This window comes from Salmo salar, chromosome 22, assembly GCF_965601325.2.
Source record: "Salmo salar chromosome 22, fSalSal1, whole genome shotgun sequence".
Classification (NCBI taxonomy): Eukaryota; Metazoa; Chordata; class Actinopteri; order Salmoniformes; family Salmonidae; genus Salmo; species Salmo salar.
Window position 1 is genome coordinate 39,023,522 of NC_138312.1, and position 22,369 is coordinate 39,045,890.

General features: G+C 41.7%; 1 protein-coding gene across 9 annotated transcripts in view; it reads left to right on the forward strand.

The window, feature by feature from the left end:
* The window catches only part of LOC106583566 (CUGBP Elav-like family member 4), a 129,223-nt gene that overhangs the window by 102,602 nt on the left and 4,252 nt on the right, over positions 1-22,369 (forward strand). The window contains exons 4-13 of one of the 9 annotated variants that reach the window (XM_045705391.2): positions 8,443-8,571; positions 9,454-9,554; positions 9,741-9,881; positions 13,324-13,465; positions 13,668-13,820; positions 16,952-17,056; positions 17,801-17,863; positions 18,076-18,156; positions 19,028-19,171; positions 22,071-22,258. In XM_045705391.2, the coding sequence (XP_045561347.1) occupies positions 8,443-8,571; positions 9,454-9,554; positions 9,741-9,881; positions 13,324-13,465; positions 13,668-13,820; positions 16,952-17,056; positions 17,801-17,863; positions 18,076-18,156; positions 19,028-19,171; positions 22,071-22,198 (1,187 nt within the window). In that variant the 3' untranslated portion in view covers positions 22,199-22,258. The remainder of the gene's footprint in view (positions 1-8,442; positions 8,572-9,453; positions 9,555-9,740; positions 9,882-13,323; positions 13,466-13,667; positions 13,821-16,951; positions 17,057-17,800; positions 17,864-18,075; positions 18,157-19,027; positions 19,172-22,070; positions 22,259-22,369) is intronic. The other 8 variants (XM_014167906.3, XM_014167901.3, XM_014167903.3 and 5 more) reach the window with 8 other exon arrangements.

Below are 22,369 nucleotides of genomic sequence, written 5' to 3' on the forward strand. Positions count from 1 at the left end.
TGACATTTTCCAGATTGACTGACCTTCATGTCTTAAATAATGATGGACTGTCATTTCTCTTTGCGTATTTGAGCTGTTCTTGCCATAATATGGACTTGGTCTTTTACCAAATATGGCTATCTTCTGTACACCACCCCAACCTTGTCACAACACAACTGATTGTCTCAAACACATTAAGAAGGAAAGAAATTCCACAAATTAACTTTTAACCTCTTACATCTAGACATTCCGCTAGCGGAACACCTGTTCCAATATCCAATGATAGGCGTGGCGCGAATTACAAATTCCTCAAAAATACAAAAACTTCCATTTTTCAAACATATGACTATTTCACAGCATTTTAAAGACAAGACTCTCCTTTATCTAACCACACTGTCCGATTTCAAAAAGGCTTTACAGCGAAAGCAAAACATTAGATTATGTCAGCAGAGTACCCAGCCAGAAATAATCAGACACCCTTTTTTCAAGCTAGCATATAATGTCACGAAAAACAAAACCACAGCTAAATGCAGCACTAACCTTTGATGATCTTCATCAGATGACAACCCTAGGACATTATGTTATACAATACATGCATGTTTTGTTCAATCAAGTTCATATTTATATCAAAAACCAGCTTTTTACATTAGCATGTGACGATCAGAACTAGCATACCCCCCGCAAACCTCCGGTGAATTTACTAAATTACTCACGATAAAAGTTCACAAAAAACACAACAATTATTTTAAGAATTATAGATACAGAACTCCTTTGTGCAATCGAGGTGTCCGATTTTAAAATAGCTTTTCGGTGAAAGCACATTTTGCAATATTCTGAGTAGATAGCCCAGCCATCACGGCTAGCTATTTAGACAGCCACCAAGTTTAGCCCTGACCAAACTCCGATTTACTATTATAAAAGTTTGATTACCTTTGGTGTTCTTCATCAGAATGCACTCCCAGGACTGCTACTTCAATAACAAATGTTGGTTTGGTTCAAAATAATCCATAGTTATGTTCAAATAGTGGCGTTTTGTTCGTGCGTTCAAGACACTATCCGAAGTGTAAATAAGGGTCATGAGCATGGCGCATTTCATGACAAAAGATTTCTAAATATGCCATTACCGTACTTCGAAGCATGTCAACCGCTGTTTAAAATCAATTTTTATGCCATTTTTCTCGTAAAAAAAGCGATAATATTCCGACCGGGAATCTTGGTTTAGGTAAACAGACGAAAGAAAACAAAGCATGGGGTCGACTCGGGCACGCGCCTGAGTCTCACAGTACTGTAACCATCCACTATCCAAACGCGCTACTTTTTTACAGCCAGAGCCTGCAAAGCCACGATTCAGCTTTTTGATGCCTTCTGAGAGCCCATGGGAGCCGTAGGAAGTGTCACGTAACAGCAGAGATCCCCTGTAATGGATAGAGATAATCAAGAAGGGCAAGAAATTGTCAGACAGGCCACTTCCTGTATGGAATCTTCTCAGGTTTTTGCCTGCCAAATGAGTTCTGTTATACTCACAGACACCATTCAAACAGTTTTAGAAACTTTGGAGTGTTTTCTATCCAAAGCTAATAATTATATGGATATTCTAGTTTCTGGACAGGAGTAATAATCAGATTAAATCGGGTACGTTTTTTATCCGGCTGTGAAAATACTGCCCCCTAGCCATAACAGGTTAATAAGGCACACCAGTTAATTGAAATGCATTCCTGGTGACTACCTCATGACGCTGGTTGAGAGAATGCCAAGAGTGTGCAAAGCTGTCATCAAGGCAAAGGGTGTCTACTTTGAAGAATATCAAATATAATAAAATATATATATTTGTTTAACACTTTTTTGGTTACTACATGATTCCATATGTGCTATTTCAGAATGAATCAGTTGAGTTTGTGAACTGAGGGCCCGGAATAGGCTAGTTGATACAATGTTGCAAGTTAGCTAGCGACAGCTTTGGTGAGGATCCAATTGATTTGGTAGCTTATAATGTTGCACTTCACTAGGGATAGCTCAAGTCAAGACAGATAGAAAGGGGGGCAGACAAGTGGAGTAGAGAAATTCATGAATTTTCATCATGATATTTTCTACTGTTTTTATTTGTAGGCGTTAGGCCCATGTATTTTACTTCATTGACAATGTAAGTTATATGCGCTAATTTCTTTGGTTGCCATTGGATCACGGTGTATCAATGTGTCCATATGGCAGAGAGTGGTGCACTAGCATTAGTTGAATTGTATCTTTTAAATTCCGCTTTTTATGATTAACCACTTGACAATGATTTTGAGAAACAAAAACTTTATTAGTGAAATGAAATGAAAATGATCATATAAAAATAATCATAACTGGCACGCAGATCGGTAGAAATGCTAGGATAAATTGTAAGCTTCCCCAAACTTCAAACTCACGAGCAGACCTATGGTCTTTACTATAACATCCATTAAAACAATTATAGTAGGTCCCTGGGAAAAGAATGTGCCCGCCTAAAGAAATCACATGCCCCTCCAACTGTGGAGGCCTGGTGATTATCGAGGCTGGGAAAGTGTTGGAAAGATTTCCCAAAGACTGTGAGGAACTATTATTATTCGCAATGATGTTTCGAAAAACAGACTTTGTTGTATTACTGCAAAGCTCAGCTTATTATTGGTGGACGTGGTGAGTTAAGACAATCAGAAATCAGACATCCCAAATGGGCACTTCTACATTTGCGCACAGCCTAGGACTCCAAAGGGTGCTCAGGTGCGCTCTCCCTTATTAAAGTTATCAGAACAGATAAACCATGCTCATTGCTCACATGGATCAGTCCAACAAAAGACAATTAACAAATTGACAAAACTCACTAATGATGGCTATGAAATAATTCAACGCTTGTTTCTCACAAGTGTAGCCGGTTGTGAACTCTGCAAGCAATGTTTTACTGTAATTAATGCATGCATTAATGGTATATTTACTAGGCCTACTGGTGACATATGTAATGGGGAATTAATAAAAAAGAAACAATCAATGGCCAAACAATTCACACAATGAATGCGCAATAATTTTCGGGAGACAGCTGAGAGCATTCTGGAGAGATGCTTATCTTTGCCACACCCCCCTCCCCTTCTTCTTGTTTCAACATTTGAAATTATACTCAAGATACATTATCTTCACACATATTTTAGACGCTTTTCAATGACAGTCGCAAGGCCTATTGCCATGCAGACTGCCCAAATTGCAGGCTTCCCAATAAAATAGTCATAGGCCTATGCACCTGTGACTTGAAACAATCTTCAGCTATTCTTTTAAAGAAGCTAATGATCCTCTGTGACTAAGTCATGCTCTCTGGTGTAGGATTTTTAATGATTTTATTTAGACAGGAGTAATGTCATATAATTTTGGCAAAACATAATTTCACTTAAGGGGAAGGGAAGCCAGCATCCGAACAGCGCGCAAGGAGAGTAGACGGTCTGTCCCTTCCACTTTTCTCTCTCCTATCAAGAAGCCGCTTGGTTTGATGAACCTCATTGAGGTCCTCTAAATCTGACTCAAAGGTCTGAGCAAAGGCAAAAAGAGGCTCCTCATTCAAGAATGTTGAGAGGGTTGAGAGACTGGACCCCTTGCATTATCTCGCAATTCTTCTTTGAAAAATGCCTCTGCAGCTCAGCTGTGAGACTGTCAAGCATCTGATAAAAGATAGCTCTTTGGAAGCTCTCACCATCACTTTGGTCACTATTTTTCTGTCCTACAGTGCTCATTATCAATGAGTCGTGAAATCTTAAGCTTGTTTTAGGCTGTCTTTTACACAATGTTTGTATACTTATTTTGCAGTGCTCTGCAATCTCTTCAACCTCTTTCCATAGTTCTCCAAAGTAACCCTCACTTCTGTAGGACTGCAATGTGTCTGTAAGGGCACCTACTAGATCCACAGCCCCTGCTAGATCAAGAGAGCTTGATTGGAGCATGTCAGAAAGACATTTGGCATCACCAAGCACTTTACAAAAGTTAACCAAAAGCCCTTTGAAATGTAAATCTATCTGAGAAAGAAGGCCCCTTGCCTCCACTGATCTATCACCACTATTTTCAAGTGTGATATCCTGTGCACTCTCAGAACTGCTGGAAGCCTGTACCTCAGATTACGGCGTGCATGTATCTGCATGCCCACCTTATATCCGTAAGTCTCTGTATTTCCCTGGGCTGCTGCTGTGGATACAGCTCTTTCTAAACTGCAAGCCACTTGAGATGAACGTACAAAGTTATGCAGCTTCTGCAGGAGAGCAAAAAAGTTAACTGCCACAGGCACTGATTTTACAGCATCGAAAAGAACCAATTTCAAACAATGTGCATTACAGTGCACATAAAATGCAAAACTTTCACTGTTTTAAATCCGTGCAGACACACCAGAATGCTTTCCACTCATGCCCCACAAGATTATTTCTGTAGTCCAGACCATGTTTTTCAAGGCAATCAATTATCATTTTTGTGAGGCCTGCTGCATCTAAGCTTTCAGCTGACTGAAAGTGTAAAAAGCTTTCGTGGATGGCCCCGTTGTAATAGTACCTCACATCTAAAGACGTGTTATTTTTTTCTTTAAATCTTTGGTTTCATCTGCAATTACACTAAAAACTTCACTTTCTTTTACTTATTTCTTATTATTTCACTTTGCACCATCTCAGCTAAGACCTCAAGAACTTCGTTCTGTATTTGGTGGCTTGTGTACTTAGCATTGCCACATGCATTCTGTCATATTCTTCGTCGTCTGAAGAGGAGAAATCATCGGACCAATATGCAGCGGGTATATTGCTCATCTTCGCTTTATTGAAGATAACACACTTAAACAAAATAACGACTATAACAGTCCAGTAAGGTGTACAGACTAAACCGGAAACAACCACCCACGAACACAAGTGAAAACAAACACACTTAAATATGGCCTCCAATCAGAGATAACAACAAACAGCTGCCTCTGATTGGAGGTCATTGACCAAACTAACATAGACATAGAAAAACTAGAAAACCACATAGAAATAGTAAACATAGAACATAAACCCCGAAACACACTAAACAAACACCCCCTGCCACGCCCTGACCAAACTACAATAACAAACAACCCCTTTTACTGGTCAGGACGTGACAGTACCCCCCCCCCCCCCCAAAAGGTGCAGACCCCGGATGCACCGAAACACAAAAACCCCACAGAAATAACTCCAAACTTAAGAAGTTATAAAGAAGTCTGATATATCTCCCTTTCTTTTCATGTTTAATTGACCCTATGCAAAAATAAGACGGTCTATGGTTACATCTAGGCATCCAATTACCCACATTTTAGTCCAATCTCAATCTTAATTACAAATCCCCATTATCATAACTGTACCTTAAAATGAACTACCAGCCTCAGTTACAAGTTAGATCATGGCTAGCCCTACTCTGCAGTAAGTAACTTAGCTAGCTATAATTTCTTACACCTTTACGATAGAAACAGGCTATCTGCAAATTGTGGTAATATTTTGAGTAACGTTAACAGATTGATAATAACAATTGTTAGTTTTGAGTTCAAGTACGAAAATCTAACTGAGTTAATGGATTTCAAATTGCTGAATGTTAACTTGCTGAACACTGACAGATGTAGCCTACTAGTTACTCCACATTAGCTAAACATTTGCATACTGTAACTTACGACACTGCACTGTATATGCATGTGTTACTAGCACAGATGTAAACATAATGTTAGGCTAAATTGGGGTAAGTTATTCTCCTGTATCTCGCAACCAAAGTTAATGTTCTCTCTTCCTCCTCTTCGATTTGAAAACGTCAAAATAAATTCTTCTTTCAACAAGAGGTTAAATGAGATGTCAATCAGCATCAAACTGCCAGTAGCGAATTAAATTTTGGGGGTCACCCAGGGTTTCCAATCAGATGTCAGGGGTGTCCAGTGCCACCCCGGACACCCCTCTGGCTCTGCCCCTGTGTATATACCGTAATTTCCGGACTATTGAGCGCACCTGAATATAAGCCGCACCCACTGAATTAAAAAATATATATTATTTTGAACATAAATAAGCCGCACATGTCTATAAGCCGCAGGTGCCTACCGGTACATTGAAACAAATTAACTTTACACAGGGTTTAATGAAACATGGCTTGTAACAAAAATAAATAGGCTTTAACGAAACACGGCTTGTAACAAAAATAAATAGGCTTTAACGAAACACGGCTTGTAACAAAAAAATAAAAAATTTGCAGTAAACAGTAGCCTACCAAGAAAGTCATTGGTCACTATCTTCCTCCTCCTGTGCACTGAAACCACTGAAGTCATCTCCTTCGGTGTCGGAGTTGAATAGCCTCAGAATTGCTTCTTCCGATATTGGATCGTTTTCATTGTCGCTCTCGTCACTGTTTGACCTTAACCCGTTCGGCAATTTCATTGGTCTAATGAAAGCTTCATGCCGCCAAAAAACTGAGCACGTCACAGAATGTGTTTTTTTGGAGAAAAAAAAATTGAAAGCGGGAAAAATCCATATATTAGCCGCGTCATTGTTTAAACCGCGAGGTTCAAAGCGTGGGAAAAAAGTTGCGGCTTATAGTCCGGAATTTACGGTAATGTTGAGACGCTCATGTCTCCACCCTAACAATGGGAGTCGTTGTCCCAAAAGTGGGAAGGCACGCAACAAGCTTAGGTCTGCATATTATATCCATCGAAATACATTGGGCTTATCATGGACTGATTTTGGCGAGAGTGGGCCCTCTCCCTTTGCCTCTTCCTCTCTGCTTGAACAATCTCACTGGAGAAAGCATCCGAGCGAGCAAAACAGCACCCCTCTGTCTTGCTAAATGTAACCCATGTATCTGATGCCGTCTGGACAGAAATAGTATAACATGCCATAGTATTTTTGTCCAGACAGAATCAGATACATGGTATACACATACACATAATGTTTTGCTCACTCAGAGGCTTTATCTGAAATTGATACGTATGTCTGTCTGGCAGGTCTCGGTCAAATAAATGATCAATATTTCAATATTTTCTTCTGACGGGCAAGGACGTACGGTAGCTGTAACGGCTGTCTTTGGAAGAAGAGGACCAAGGTGCAGTGTGGAATTTGTTCATCTTTTATTTTGGATGAAAAGGCACTTCACAAAGAAAAAACAAACGACGGCCAAACAGTTCTGTCAGGTATACTCACAAAACAGAAAATAACTACCCACAAACCCCAAAGGAAAACAGGCTGCCTAAGTATGACTCCCAATCAGCGACAACGATGTACAGCTGTCCCTGATTGAGAGCCATACCAGGCCAAAACAAAGAAATACAAAGCATAGAAAAAAGGACATAGAATGCCCACCCAAACCACACCCTGACCAAACCTAAATAGAGACATAAGAAAGGCTCTCTCAGGTCAGGGCGTGACAGTAGCCCATAACGTCGACCCTGTAGCCTCAGTCATAAAATCTGATTTTAAACCTAACCCTAACCTTAAACCTAACCTTATCCACAATGTTAAACCCATATGCCTAACCCTAACCTTAAATTAAGACCAAAAAGCAGATTTTTACAACATAGCCAATTTTGACTTTACAGCTAGCCCATCTAACAAAAATAGCTTAGTTCTTCCGCCAGTGCAAGATTCATGAGAATAAATGTAAACCTGCTCAATATAATGCATTGTTATCTCTACTGCCTCTGATCTGACTGACTCACTAAACACAAATACTGCGTTTATAAATTATGTCTGAGCCTTAGTGTCCGGCTGTCCGTACATAAAAAAACAAGACTGGCTGTCCGTACATAAAAAAACAAGACTGGTTTATGTAATATAATGAATATGATGTATTGCATTAACTTTTAACTTTTACTTAAGCATGACAATCGAGTACTTTTTCTACCACTCTACTTAAATACATTTAAAACCAGATACTTTTAAACTTTTACTCAGATATTATTTTACTGAGTGACTTTCACAAGTATGACAATGGAGTACTTTTCCCTCCACTCTGTGTGTGTGTGTGTGTGTGTGTGGGGGGGGGGGGGGGGGGGGTGATCTCCGGGCCACACTTGTTAACATTCGCCCCTGTGCAAGGCCAAAGCCGAGATTAGTCTTGTTGACTCGGCAAGGACAGCCTGTCAGGGAGAGCAGCCCCTTTACACACACTCACTCACACACTCACTCACTCACTCACTCACTCACTCACTCACTCACTCACTCACTCACTCACTCACTCACTCACTCACTCACTCACTCACTCACTCACTCACTCACTCACTCACTCACTCACTCACTCACTCACTCACACACACACCACACACACACACACACACACACACCACACACCACACCACACACACACACACACACACACACACACACACACAAATCCTTGCACACTTGAACACATTCACAGACCCACACACACTCAAACAAACCTCCCGGCACCACACACACGCGCGCACACACATACCTTTTCATGACCAGTTCCTCTTTGTTTCAGAAGACAGAAAACTCTTTGTGGGCATGCTCAACAAGCAGCAGTCTGAAGACGATGTGCGATGTCTCTTCGAGTCCTTCGGCAGCATTGAAGAGTGCACCATCCTTAGAGGTCCTGATGGAAACAGTAAAGGTCAGTGTCTGTGGTTTCAGCTTCTCATCATTTTGTTATGTTCATCCTCACGCCATATCATTAAAGACATTTATTTATTTATCTATTTATTTGTATTTATTTGAGTTTGAACAATTTACACCTTGAATTAGAATCCTTGAATCCTTTCCGGCATTTATCTTTAGATGTGCAATAGCTTATGTCTGGCTAACAGTGATCCTAAAAGCTTTACCATCCTCTTCATCAGGCTCGGGGTGAAGTTTCCCCTAGGTACAGAACTAGGATCAGCTTCCCCTCCCCCAATCCTAACATGAACCATTTGTGGGAAAAATGCCAAACTGACCCAAGATCTGCGTCTAGGGGTAACTTCACCGTACACTCTTCATCAGTGCGCTTTATTGGCAGGCTTCAGTAGTAAACCTCATTAGCTTCTTCAGTGCCGCTTCATTGCTTCACTTCATTATCAGTGGGCTGACACTAATCAATAGGCTCCATCACAACTAAGCCCAATAATTACTGTAAGCTTGATCATTCACAGTCATCAGTAAGCCTCATCAGTGAGCTCCTTCAGTGAGTTGAATGGGAACGATGGCATAGGGGATGCCGAATATTTGCTGTGAGCTTGATCATCTAGACTCATCACTAGGTTTAATCGATAGTAATGCTTCAGTGGTAGTAAGGGTTACACTGTAAGTGTAAGCATCATCGTTAGGCTTCATCAATTAACTTCTAATGAAAGCGGGTTTGAATGATGTGGGTATTAAACGTCTATTCCACGTTGGTTAAAAATGTAATTTCATTGAAATGACGTGGAAACAACATTGATTCAACCAGTGTGTGCCCCGTGGGTAGTGACTGACTGCTCTCTCTCTCTCTCTCTCTCTCTCTCTCTCTCTCTCTCAGGTTGTGCGTTTGTAAAGTACTCCTCTCACGCTGAAGCGCAGGCAGCTATCAGTGCACTACACGGCAGCCAGACCATGCCTGTGAGTTCAGTATTCAATATGGTGAGTGTATCAGCTAGTGTGTGTCCTTTGTATTGTGTGTGTGTACGTGTTAACATATGTACTCCTTTGCTCTCTCTCTCTCTCTCTCTGTGTGTGTGTGTGTGTGTGTGTGTGTGTGTGTGTGTGTGTGTGTGTGTGTGTGTGTGTGTGTGTGTGTGCATACTTACCTGTATGTGTGTGTGGCAGGGTGCATCCTCAAGTCTGGTGGTGAAGTTTGCCGACACAGATAAGGAGCGCACCATCCGGCGCATGCAGCAGATGGCTGGTCAGATGGGTATTTTCAACCCCATGGCCCTGCAGTTTGGGGCCTACGGGGCCTATGCACAGGTAGGACACACCAGGGGAGAATGAATGCCCCCTCTCATTGAAGCCACAGATATTCAAGGCCGACCACAGTACTGCAGGCATAGTTGACAGAAAACAGGATGCCCCATTATACTGAATGGAAAAAATGGAAATCTTCGTGGTCAATTTTAGTGTAAATGAAAAAATGTTTAGAAGACAATCATGGTACCAATAATTGCATCTAATACACCAGATGTATGTCCTTGAACCAAGCATTTTTTTATTGCATACAGAAGAAGTTATAAGGATAATTTTGTTGCTAATGGCAACCTGCAGTACCCCGGTCGGCCTTCAACTTGAGTTACTTAATGAGTGGGGGTAGAACCAATGTTCACTCTAAGCTGCGCACGTGAGCAGGCACAGTAGCGCGAGACTGCCGTGCAGCTCCCCGGGACAGCCACACAGAATAAATATCAGCCCACACTCAACACACTCACTCAACTTTCTAGAGCAGTGGTCAGCAACCGGTCAATATTGCCAAGCATTTCTGTAAAGGGGGTCTCCCGAGTGGCGCAGCGGTCTAAAGAACTACATCACAGTGCTAGCTGTGTCAATACAGATCCTGGTTCAATCCCAGGCTGTGTCGCAGCCAGCTGCGCCCAGGAAACCCATGAGGCGGCGCACAATTGGCCCAGCGTCGTTAGGGGAGGGTTTGGCCGGCCAGTATGTCATTGTGCTCTAGTGACTCCTGACATGCCAGATGTACAGTGTTTCCTCCAATGTGTCTGGGTTAAGCGAGCAGTGGGGCTTGGCAGGGTCGTATTTCAGAGTACGCACGTCTCTCGACCTTCGCCTCTCCCGAGTCCGTAAAGGGATTTGCAGCGATGGGACAAGACTGTAACTAACAATTGGGGAGAAAAAGGGGTAAAAAAAATAATTAATAATAAAAAACAATTCCTGTAAAAACCCAATGATTTTTTTTTTTATTGGTCTCGGCCTGTTGGTGGTAGGTGCACCCAATTCAACTGCCATGCGCACCGGGTAGGTGAACTGTTGCCTTTTTTAACCACTTCATGTGTCTGAAGGTACAAACTCTGCTTTCCTGGCGGGAGAGCAAATCAAGTAGCTGCAGTGACCGTGTCTCCAGAAACGGAGCAGGCATAAAAGAGGAGTAATAAATGAGGAGGAAAGTGTATCTATAGGTTTGCGTTGTTATTATTAGCAGCTTGGGTCTTTTTAATATTGAGGAATATTTCACTTTCTCTTTTCAAACAGAGAGTAACAACATGAATTTGTGTATGAGGCTGAAATAATGCAGTGCGACTCAAGTTTCACCATAAGCTGGGAGACGGTGTCCCTTTTTGGTCAGTGTCAATGAGAGCTGAGGGATGAGCGGAGGGATGTTGAGAGGCGGCACCTCAGTCTACTGCTGTCTTCTTCCGCTGAGACTGACCATCAGATGTAGGCACCATCAGTCCAGTAAAAAAATAATAAAATGATTTAACTGTATGCTCACTCTGCTGTGCCTTACAAGTGATACATAGGTCTTCCCTGTGGCTCAGTTGGTAGAGCATGGTGTTTGCAACGCCAGCATGGTGTGTGCAACGCCAGGGTTGTGGGTTTGATTCCCACGGGGGGTCAGTACAAAAAAAGAAGAAAAAATAAAGTATGAAATGTATGCATTCACTACTGTAAGTCGCTCTGGATAAGAGTGTCTGCTAAATGACTAAAATGTAAAATGTAATACAACAATGGATCTATTACTGGTGTGATCATATAGCCTACCTCAAATGGCCTGAACAACAATGCATTAGCAGGGCAATTCAAGTAAAGCCAATATGTGGTGATAATGTATTGGGCCTATAGCTTACTGGACAAACCTCATTGCTACAGTATTGTTTTTAATTGGTTAATGTTGCATAGGCTTACATTTTTTAAGTCAGGTTAAAAAAAATCTGAGCGGTAGATCTCAGCTTGCATTTTGATTGTTGGCGACTACTGTTCTAGATTTTTCCCTGTTAACACTATAAACGTTTCCCTTTACTGTGTCAATTGTGATCGAATCTCAACATTTGTCACTTTAAATGCAACATTGTAGGAAGAAAGCATCAGAGTAGGATTCTATTGCATTGACACGCACAACTCTGCCCGTACTCTACACAGACCGGTGTGGCATAAACAATCAGAGCTGCAGTAGGCCTATATGCAAATAGATCATTGCCGTATATGGATCTGTGCCATTTACTTTGAACTGGACTGTGTTTACAGTACGAGCGGTCGTGAGTAGATGCGCTTGTTTTGAGATCAAAGTCAGAGCTGCATGTAGCCATGTGCACATTTGTTGAACATCCTTTGCTAGTTAGTGAGTTATTAGCCCAGTTATAGATCATTTGTAGTAAGTGATAGGGGAGTGATTGATTCCTACAAGAGCACAAAACGTGTACATTTCTAGACATCTTTGAAAGGCGAGTCAGGTAAAGAGTACATTTTTTTCTTAAAGGGGCAGTGTGGTTTTTTGAGACAGGCTTGAATACGCTAAGGGTAGAATAATTTGTCTGATTCTCTGTTATAATGGAATGGGAATAATAATGCATTTAATTTTGTAAAGTGTTTTTTTGCATCAAGCAACACAACAACATGTTCAGTCACCTCCTTGCCTGAAGGACAATTGTATGAACAGGTTAACGTCAAGCCCTGCATGTTTTTTTTCAAATGTTTCATTGAATGTACATTGAACACCACACATTGGCTGCTACTGTAGGCTGAATGATAGAAGAGCTATTTCCATGTTAAAATGTTATGGGATGCATGTTCTCCATTGTTTTTGGTGGGCATACATTGTGATCAAATAGCCACCATAGCCTACTTGGCCACTGTTAAAACTTTACCTTAAAGCGTGTACAGCCTCAGTGTTCACAGTAAATGCGCGCTGTGAAAACGAGACCTGAAATTTACTCAGTGGTGAAATATTTTGGAGGGAACATTGGGCAGCACTGCAACATCACTTCCTGGAGTAGCTCAAACTGCTCATATTATGTCTCCATGAGACGCCATTTGGCTTCAATGTGCTACTGAGTTTCACATAGGAACGAATGGTGTCATGTGATCGATGGCTGTGTCCATTCATATATACAGTCATTTCCACACACACACAAGTACGCACACACTCACACACACAAAGTAGAATATGAGCTGAAGTATAAAAAATGTAAAAATTGTGCAGAATAAGAAAGGCACACTCTCCATCCCTCTCTCCTGAGTGGCGCAGCGGTCTAAGGCACTGGATCTCAGTGCTAGAGCCGTCACTACAGACCCTGGTTCCCATGGGGTGGCGCACAACTGTCCCAGCGTCATCTGGGTTAGGGTTTGGCCGGTTTAGGCTGTCATTGAAAATAAGAATTGTTCTTGACTGACTTGCCTCGTTAAATAAAGGTTAAATAAAAAATAAATACAAATATCTCCCTATCTCCGGCTCTCCATGCAGGTGCAGCAGCAGCAGGCAGCGTTGATGGCGTCAGTAGGGCAGGGAGGCTACCTCAGCCCCATGGCAGCCTTTGCCGCTGCACAGATGCAGCACATGGCCACCATCAACGGCCTCCCAGGGGGGCACATGACCCCCACATCAGGTGAGGCCAGGGGTCAAGGGTTCAACTTCTCCACCTGTAAGGCAATCATATTAAGATATTATCAGCTGTCGGTGTGAGGGGGACTTAGTTGTCAGTAAAAAACACCCTCAGTGGTCAGTTGTCAGACCAAACTTTGTCAGTTAACTGGCCTTACAACTGACAATGTCCCTTGCTCATCGCTTTCTTTCTTTCTCTCTGCCAGGTGGCAGTACCCCCCCTGGTATTGGCGCCCCCACAGTGACTAGTATCCCCTCGCCCATCAGTGTGAATGGTTTCGCTGGGATGCCCCCCCATCAGGCCAATGGGCAGCCCAATGCCGAAGCTGTGTACACCAACGGGATACACCCCTATCCTGGTAAGCCATCTCAAACCACCCATCCACCCACCACAAGCATTCAGCACAACACACACTGCAGAGGACACATACTTGCTGAAGGATATTTAAAGACAAAATAACACACACTCGCTGTGATACACCTGTAGGGCAGCCCCCGAAGTGACTCTTCATTTCACTGTATGCAGAATTTCTTCTGTGTAGCCTTAGGAATTCAGCATTCTCTGTGCTGACCTTGCCAACCCCCATTGTCTCACCACTGAGAAGCAGATGATGTAGGTATCGCTCCACAGCTAGTCAAGAACAAATAACAGAAAGAACAATGAATCTAAGACCCTTTAATAAGCATCTGAGTTGTTTGGATTCAACATCTGAGTTGTTGACCAATAGTATTACTCTAAAGTTAACCTTCAATCAGACATCAGACCTACAAGATGTAGGAGACAATGGGGGTTGGCAAGATCAACACAGAGAATGTTGAATTCCTAAGACAACACAGAAGAAATTCTTGCATTCAGGGAAAAGAAGAGTCACTTCGGGGGCTGCCCTTCACACATTCACTACAATGTGCACTGGCGTAACACATGCAGAGTAGAACGCAGACTCGTCACAAAGCATGCAAGGTGCAACCAATGATTGACATATACAGTAGGCCTACATGCAGTACATGGATAGAACAAGAGCCATGTATAATATATGTTACGTATTACCCAATTTTACACATTTACCTGAATCATTGAATTCCCAAAGACTGATGTAACTACCGTGAAACTTCAATTAATAGCCCAGGCTTTTATTTGCTTAAATCACTGAACACAACAGGCGCTTAATGGAGACAGACTTCTATTTGAGCCAGGTGTCTATTTTCTTAATACACACAGCTTTTGCTCATTTGCATAGTTAACTGTTTATTTCCAGCATTCACTTCCAGCATTTTAAGCAATCTCTTCATTTCCTGCACTAATGTGTAATCATTTACACACTGTGTCAAGTTTATTTTATCTTAGCATGCCTCTATAAAAAAAACTTTTCCTTGACAGAATAATCATTCTCCTCTTTTATTGTGCATTTTCGTCAGCTCTTACTGTCATATGTGTCATAAGGGACAGACCAAGGCGCAGCGGGTATAGTGCTCATCTTCTTTCTTTATTTAGAGTGAACACTCAAACAAAATAAACAAACGACCAAACAGTTCCGTAAGGCACACGGCTATACAGAAAACAACCACCCACAAACCCAAAGGAGAAAAGGGCTGCCTAAGTATGGCTTCCAATCAGAGACAACGAAAGACACCTGCCTCTGATTGGAAACCATACTCGGCCACACATAAAAAACGAACATAGAAAATGAAAACTAGAACAAATCCCCTCTAAATTAACCAACCCCAAAACACATAAAAACAACACCCCCTGACCATACTACAATGACAAATGACCCCTTTACTGGTCAGGACGTGACACTTACTTTCGCCACTAGAAGGCGATCGGGCATTTTCTGGGGTCTGTACTACCGAAGTTGTTAACTGCTTTTGTGCTTGCCAGTTAGCTTACATTTACATCTTTACATTTTAGTCATTCAGCAGACGCTCTTTCCAGAGCGACTTACAGAAGTGAATGTATACATTTCATACAATTTCATACTTTTTTTTTTTGTTCTGTGCTGGCCCCCCCGTGGGAATCGAACCCACAACCCTGGTGTTGCAAACACCATGCTCTACCAACTGAGCTACAGGGAAGGCTAGTACCGATGTGAAGTTGGGTCTATTTTTTTCACTCAAATCTTTTGACAAATTTTGTTCATTTGAGTCAGTAATTCCCAGAGCAGACAGGACCCCTTACCTGCTAACAATGAACTGAAAACTTGAAAGAGTCATGATTCTACAAGCCTCTTGTTCACATGTTGTCTTTCCACATAGGGGGCTTATTAGAAGCTGTCATTTGTGACTGAGACTTGTAAACGTGTGCTTTAAACAATTAACATTTGTTGATTGCTAGGCATACAAATAAGATTATTTCTTGATACATTTGAAACGAGGTCTAGTTGTGACCGCAACTAGACTAGATTGCAAACGACTCTTGGCGGAATGCCTTGCTTGACTGTCACGAGGGTGATAAACAGAATGCCGTTTGCGAACTGCAGCCCCGCAAACGATTTGTTCTCGAGTTTGTTGAGCAGAAGCTGTGTATGTTTTGGTTCTAAAAAGCTGTGTGCATCATAACATTCAAAAATCTATTAATTGCGTACATTTTTCCACCATGTGATCAATTATCAGTTCTAAAAGTGTATTTTTCTTATTTATGCTCATGATCTATTTTCCTGCGCTCAAATGACAGATAGTTCATGGTTGGACTCTGAGCACGTCTCTGGAGTCGCTGAGCTTGAGAAGTGTGTATTAATACTGCTGTAGGACTCATTGTGGCCAGCACTAGCACAGGTCAAATGAACAACAAAAATTAACGAGTCACCAATTCATGACTCTTGAGTCAGTAAAAATAGTTATTAAAAAATAGCTTATCGTTCGCAAGCTGCACATCACTATTAGCTAGCAGTTCTCAACTGTTAGCAGCCAATGGTTAGACGTTTCTTACTGGCGATAAAAATATATAATTGACATAATTTTTTCGAGTCATTACTGAAATATTTAATGTAACAAATCAAACATAAAATCATGTAAACAATTCATTTAGACACGCCGTTTATTTGAAACAGCTGTTTATTTTCCTGAAATGTGTGCCATTGCCCGGCTATTAGAAGGGACATGTGGTTTGTTGAGACTGCGTTTAATTTAAGTTTTTACACGGTTCTCGCGTGTAATGATGTGGCTGTGGTGCAAATCTGTGACTGAGGGTAACTTGTGCAGCAGATCTATTTTGCCCCAAACATTTACCATCCTTTCAGAGGGGCATGATGTTGGATTCTTTTCAGGAGGGCTGGCCGTTTTGAAAAACAGGTTATTGTAGTCATCTTACAAAAGGACAAAGAAACAAACAGCTGTGTTATGAATGGTAAGAAAGGTGTTTATAAAAGGTTATAAAGGTTTCTGATGTACAGTATGCGCTTGCATCATGTTCCAATGTTAGCCAGTATGTGCGTTAACGTCCTTGGTTTTGTGAATAGTGGAGGAAATGCTTTTTTCTCCAATCTCTTTCCAGTGTTGCAGGAGGTGGTTTTTAGAGAGGACTCTGAGAAAAACAGTTTGGCTCAGCGGAGTTGTTTTGGAGTTCAGGGTGGCTGTTTCCTCTCTTCTCTCTCTGAAGGTACCCATTCACCCCATCCTCAAGCCTTTCTCCCCCCTGTGTGTGTGTGTGTGTGTGTGTGTGTGTGTGTGTGTGTGTGTCAGTATGTGCATGTGTGGTGCTTCATGGTGGAAATGTGGGTGTGTTTACATGCATGTGTGTGACAGTGTGGTTCTGATGAGTGTGTGTAGTGGCATGGTATTGGTGTTGGTTATTATTTAGGTGTAATATTTCCAATTCGCTGTGTGTCTGTAACATGCTTTGGTCCAAAAATGTGCACCACACAAGAATGCCTATAGTGCCAGGAGTTTTTGTGCGAAGGGGGTGGATCTACATTAATCTTGGCGTGTTATAGTGGTCAATCTGGTTATTAAAACTGTTCAAATTGGTGTCTGTATGTGTGGAAATATAGCCAGTCCCAGACTGTGTCCTTTTGCCCAGTTGTTTGAGAGAAAATGGTGAATGACAGGAGAGATTAAGTTAAATTGCCATTCACGCTCAAACACAGCACACAGTGACTCCTTCATATCTCCCTCTCTAACCGTTTCACATATCTCCCTCTCTAACAATTTCATATCTCCCTCTCTAACCGCTTCATATCTCCCTCATCTCCCTCTCTAACCGTTTCATATTTCCTTCTCTAACCACTTCATATCTCCCTCTCTGTCTCTTTCCCTCCTTTTTCATTGCCTCTTCCCATCCTTACTGTTTTTTCCTACTCTTCTTGTCCTTTCACTCTCTCTCTCCTTCTCTTCGACTCGACAGCTCAGAGTCCCACTGCAGCAGATCACCTACAGCAGGCTTACACAGGAGTCCAGCAGTATGCAGGTATGTCACTCTCACATGGTGTGTGTATGCATAATCTGATATGTAGGTGTGTGTGTAAAAACAGTCTTAGCGTCTTATCAAATACATTTGTGTGTGTGTATAAATATTTCTGTGCATGGCGTGAGTGTGTGTGAGTGGGTGTGTAGGTGTGTGCGCTCGGCTCTCCAGCCTTTGAGTGTTATCTGATCTGCTTGTGTATGTGTGTGTCTTAGCAGCCTATCCTGCTGCATATGGCCAGATCAGCCAGGCCTTTCCCCAGCCTCCTCCCATCATCCCACAACAGCAGAGAGAAGGTGAGGCACACACACACACCAACCCTGGTCTATGCCAATCTGATCAAACTAAGTGTTAAAGTGGCTGGTATTTTTTACTTGTCTCCAGGCTCATACACTACTAGCAAATCAACTGTCCCTTTCATAGCACTTCCATGCAGTCTGCCTCAATGTTACATGAGGGGTGCACCTCAATAGCTTCCTTTCTTTGTCTTTCTTTGTCACCAGCAGCACCGGCGATTTAACATGTAGATACTTTGGGAAACAGCCAATGTTCTGTGTTTTCTTTTGTCCTGGAAGAAAGCCAGAGAAAGCAAGTGAGAGAGATGCATAACGGTAGATTTGCTATAATCAGCCCATGTGGAGGGAGAACTCATTGACCTGTGTGCTGGATGACACTGGCTTGGGACTCTGGCTCCACCCTGTGGAGTGTAGATGAAACATATGGGAATCATTTTGCATCCCAAATGGCACCCTATTCCCTTTATAGTGCACTACTTTTGACCAGAGCCCCCTATGGGGCATCATCTGAGACCAGAACTTGTTCTACATAGTCTTTCTGATATCATATTATGTATCAGTTTAGCTGCATCATCATGTTGATTGGTCCGAAAAACATGTTTATATTCTGTTCCATTTCGATCTCCCTTGCCTTCCCCCCTTTATACCACCTCTCTCACTCCTTTGCTATAACCCCCCTCTCTCTCCCACCCCATCCCCCTCTTCCATCCCACCCCTTTCCTCTCTCTCCCCTGCCCCAACCCCTCTCCTTTCTCTCCCTGATGCCACCCCCGTCTCTCCTTTCCTTTCTCTCCCCTCCTCTCTTTCCCCCTCTCCTCTCCCACTCCTTTCTCTCCCCCATCCCATCCTTGCTCTCTCTCTCTGTGTGCAGGGCCGGAGGGCTGTAACCTGTTCATCTACCACCTCCCTCAGGAGTTTGGGGATGGCGAGCTGATGCAGATGTTCCTGCCTTTCGGTAATGTCATCTCCTCCAAAGTGTTTGTGGATCGGGCGACAAACCAAAGTAAATGCTTTGGTGGGTAAAAATGATAAAACACCTGTAAAGATGATTTATTCTTCATTATTATCCTTATTATTATTATTCTTCTTTCACATTCTTTTTAGAAAACATTGAAAAGAGAAATTGTAAATTATATAGTTGCTTGAAAATGCGGGAGTGAATTTGTCTTGCGGGTCTTCTGTTACAGATACAGTGCCCTGAAAGAGTATTTGCCCCCTTTCTGTTTTTTTCTATTTTTTGCATATTTTTGACACTGAATGTTATCAGCTCTTCAGCAAAAAACCTAATATTAGATAAAGGAAACGTGAGTGAACGAATAACACAAAAATGTGATTTCTGTCATTTATTTAATCAACTTTTTGGATGACATGGGTCCCGTTATCTCTGGCGAAAACCAAACACTGCATTCCACAGTAAGAACCTCATACCAACGACCTAGCATGGTGGTGGTAGTGTGATGGTTTAGGGATATTTACAGCCTTAGGACCTGGACGACTTGCTATCGTTGAAGGAACCATGAATTATGCTCTGTATCAGAATTCTACAGGAGAATGTCAGGCCATACATGAGCTAAAGCTGAAGCGCAGCTGGGACCTGCAGCAAGACAATGATCCAAAACATGATCCAAGTCTACATCAGCATGGCTGAAAAGCATCACATTTCAAAGTTTGCAATGGCCTAGTCAAAGTCCAGACCTAAAACCGATTGAGATGTTGTGGCAGTACCTGAAACGAGCAGTTTATGCTCGAAAACCCACAAATGTCGCTGAGTTAAAGCAGTTCTGCATGGAAGAGTGGGACAAAATTAATCCACAGCGATGTGAGGAACTGATCAATAACTACAGGAAGCATTTGGTTGCAGTCATTGAAGCTAAAGGTGGCACAACCAATTAAAGAGTGTAAGATGGCAATTACTTTTTCCACATAGGGGCATTAGGTGTTGCATAACTTTAATTAAATAAATTAAATATGTATCACATTTTTGTGTTATTTGTTCACTCAGGTTCTCTTTATCTAATATTAGGTTTTGGTTGAAGATCTGATAACATTCAGTGTCAATAATATCAAAAATAGAGAACATCAGAAAGGGGACAAATACTTTCTCATGACACTGTAAATGCAATGGATTTAGGGGTAGGAAACACCTGTAACTCTGCATCATAAAGCGATCCTTACTCTCATTAGTATGACAGAGCAGATGTTATAAGTTGTCATAATGGTTTATGTCAGGTTATGACAACATATGATACATGACATGGCTTTAATAACAGCGCGTTTAATAATAACGCGTCAACAAGCTGAGAAACCAGCCATGGTCATAACACTTTCTATGAATATCCTCTTCATAATACCTTATAAACACATTTCTAATGCCATACTGTATGAGGTATGCATAATGCTATACAATGCATTATGAAGAGGGTATCCATAGGAAGTGTTTACTGCCATGGTTAGTTGGCATATCACTGAACACTACCAGGAATGTATTGCAGCATAAACAGACGTATCATGACTGCTTATAACAGCTGTTATATGCTAATGACAGGTTTATGACAGTTAAATGACGTGGAGTTCTAACAGTGTTACCCCTTAAACACTCCCTCTATGGTGATACCCATGACAGGACTAGCGAAACACATTCATTGAGTAGTCTCCACCATAGATTTACAACATCTGGAATGGACATAGTATTATTTTGGTTAACATAGTCTATGAATAATTTTCATGGGCCTTTTAACAGAGGCAGAATTAAATAGATATTTATTCTTGCACTGAGAGGTGATGTTGTTTTGCTGATCGAGTCATAAATATTGCCGATAAAAACTAAAGTGCCGTTTTGACGAGTGATGTCTGTTCTATATGTTCTAATTCTATGGTTACTACCCTTGAGTTGAGTGACCTTTCTATTGCATGCCATTAGGCTTGTTAATGATTATTTGATGTTGTGTCAAACTGTGTCTAATGTTTAGTAACTTTAACATGCATTATATGTTAAGTCCACACAATGGTATTGTGAGAGAATTGCAAATTAAGTGATACCGCGTGTTTTTAAATTGTTGTAAACTGAGATTTGTTAAAATTTTATTCTGATAATCTGAATGGCTATGGCAGGAAATGTGCTATATTGATTGTTGTATGATGAAATACAGTATTCATTCAAGTTAATGTATGTGTGTTACAAATGTGGCAAAATGAAGAAATCGACTTGAAATCTGAAGTAACTTTGATCTGACCACTCCCCTCATCCTACAAAAATCTATGAAACTGGAAACACTTATCTCCCTCACTAGCTTTAAGCACCAGCTGTCAGAGCAGCTCACAGATCACTGCACCTGTACATAGCCCATCTATAATTTAGCCCAAACAACTACCTCTTCCCCTACTGTATTTATTTATTTGTTTTGCTCCTTTGCACCCCATTATTTCTATTCTACTTTGCACTTTCTTCTACTACAAATCAACCATTCCAGTGTTTTACTTGCTATGTTTTATTTACTTTGCCACCATGGCCTTTTTGCCTTTACCTCCCTTATCTCACCTCATTTGCTCACATTGTATATAGACTTATGTTTCTACTGTATTATTGACTGTATGTTTGTTTTTACTCCATGTGTAACTCTGTGCTGTTGTATGTTGTCGAACTGCTTTGCTTTATCTTGGCCAGGTCGCAATTGTAAATGAGAACTTGTTCTCAACTTGCCTACCTGGTTAAATAAAGGTGAAATAAAAATCCTGTATTCAGTCTTCCTTCTTTCTTTCCATCTCATGCTACCCTTTCATAAATCTCCAACTGTCACTCATATGGTCCTTTCTTTGGTCTTGCACTTATCTAACTCTGTCCCTCTTCTCTCTCTCGCTATATATATTTCCATCTTCTGGTCTCTCCATCTCTCTTTCTGCGACCCATCCCCCAGGATTTGTGAGCTTCGACAACCCAGGTAGTGCCCAGGCTGCCATCCAGTCAATGAACGGCTTTCAGATCGGCATGAAGAGACTCAAGGTGCAGCTCAAGAGGCCGAAGGACGCCAACCGCCCCTACTAGCCACTCCTAGCCACCCCTGCCCTGGGGGATAAGGCAGATGCTGCACACAGGGAAACACAGGTGAGAGCAGTCGCCCGCAATTAGACCCCCTAAATTATATAATACAGTGCCTTCAGAAAGTATTCACACCCCTTGACTTTTTACAAGTTTTGTGTTACAGCCTGAATTTAT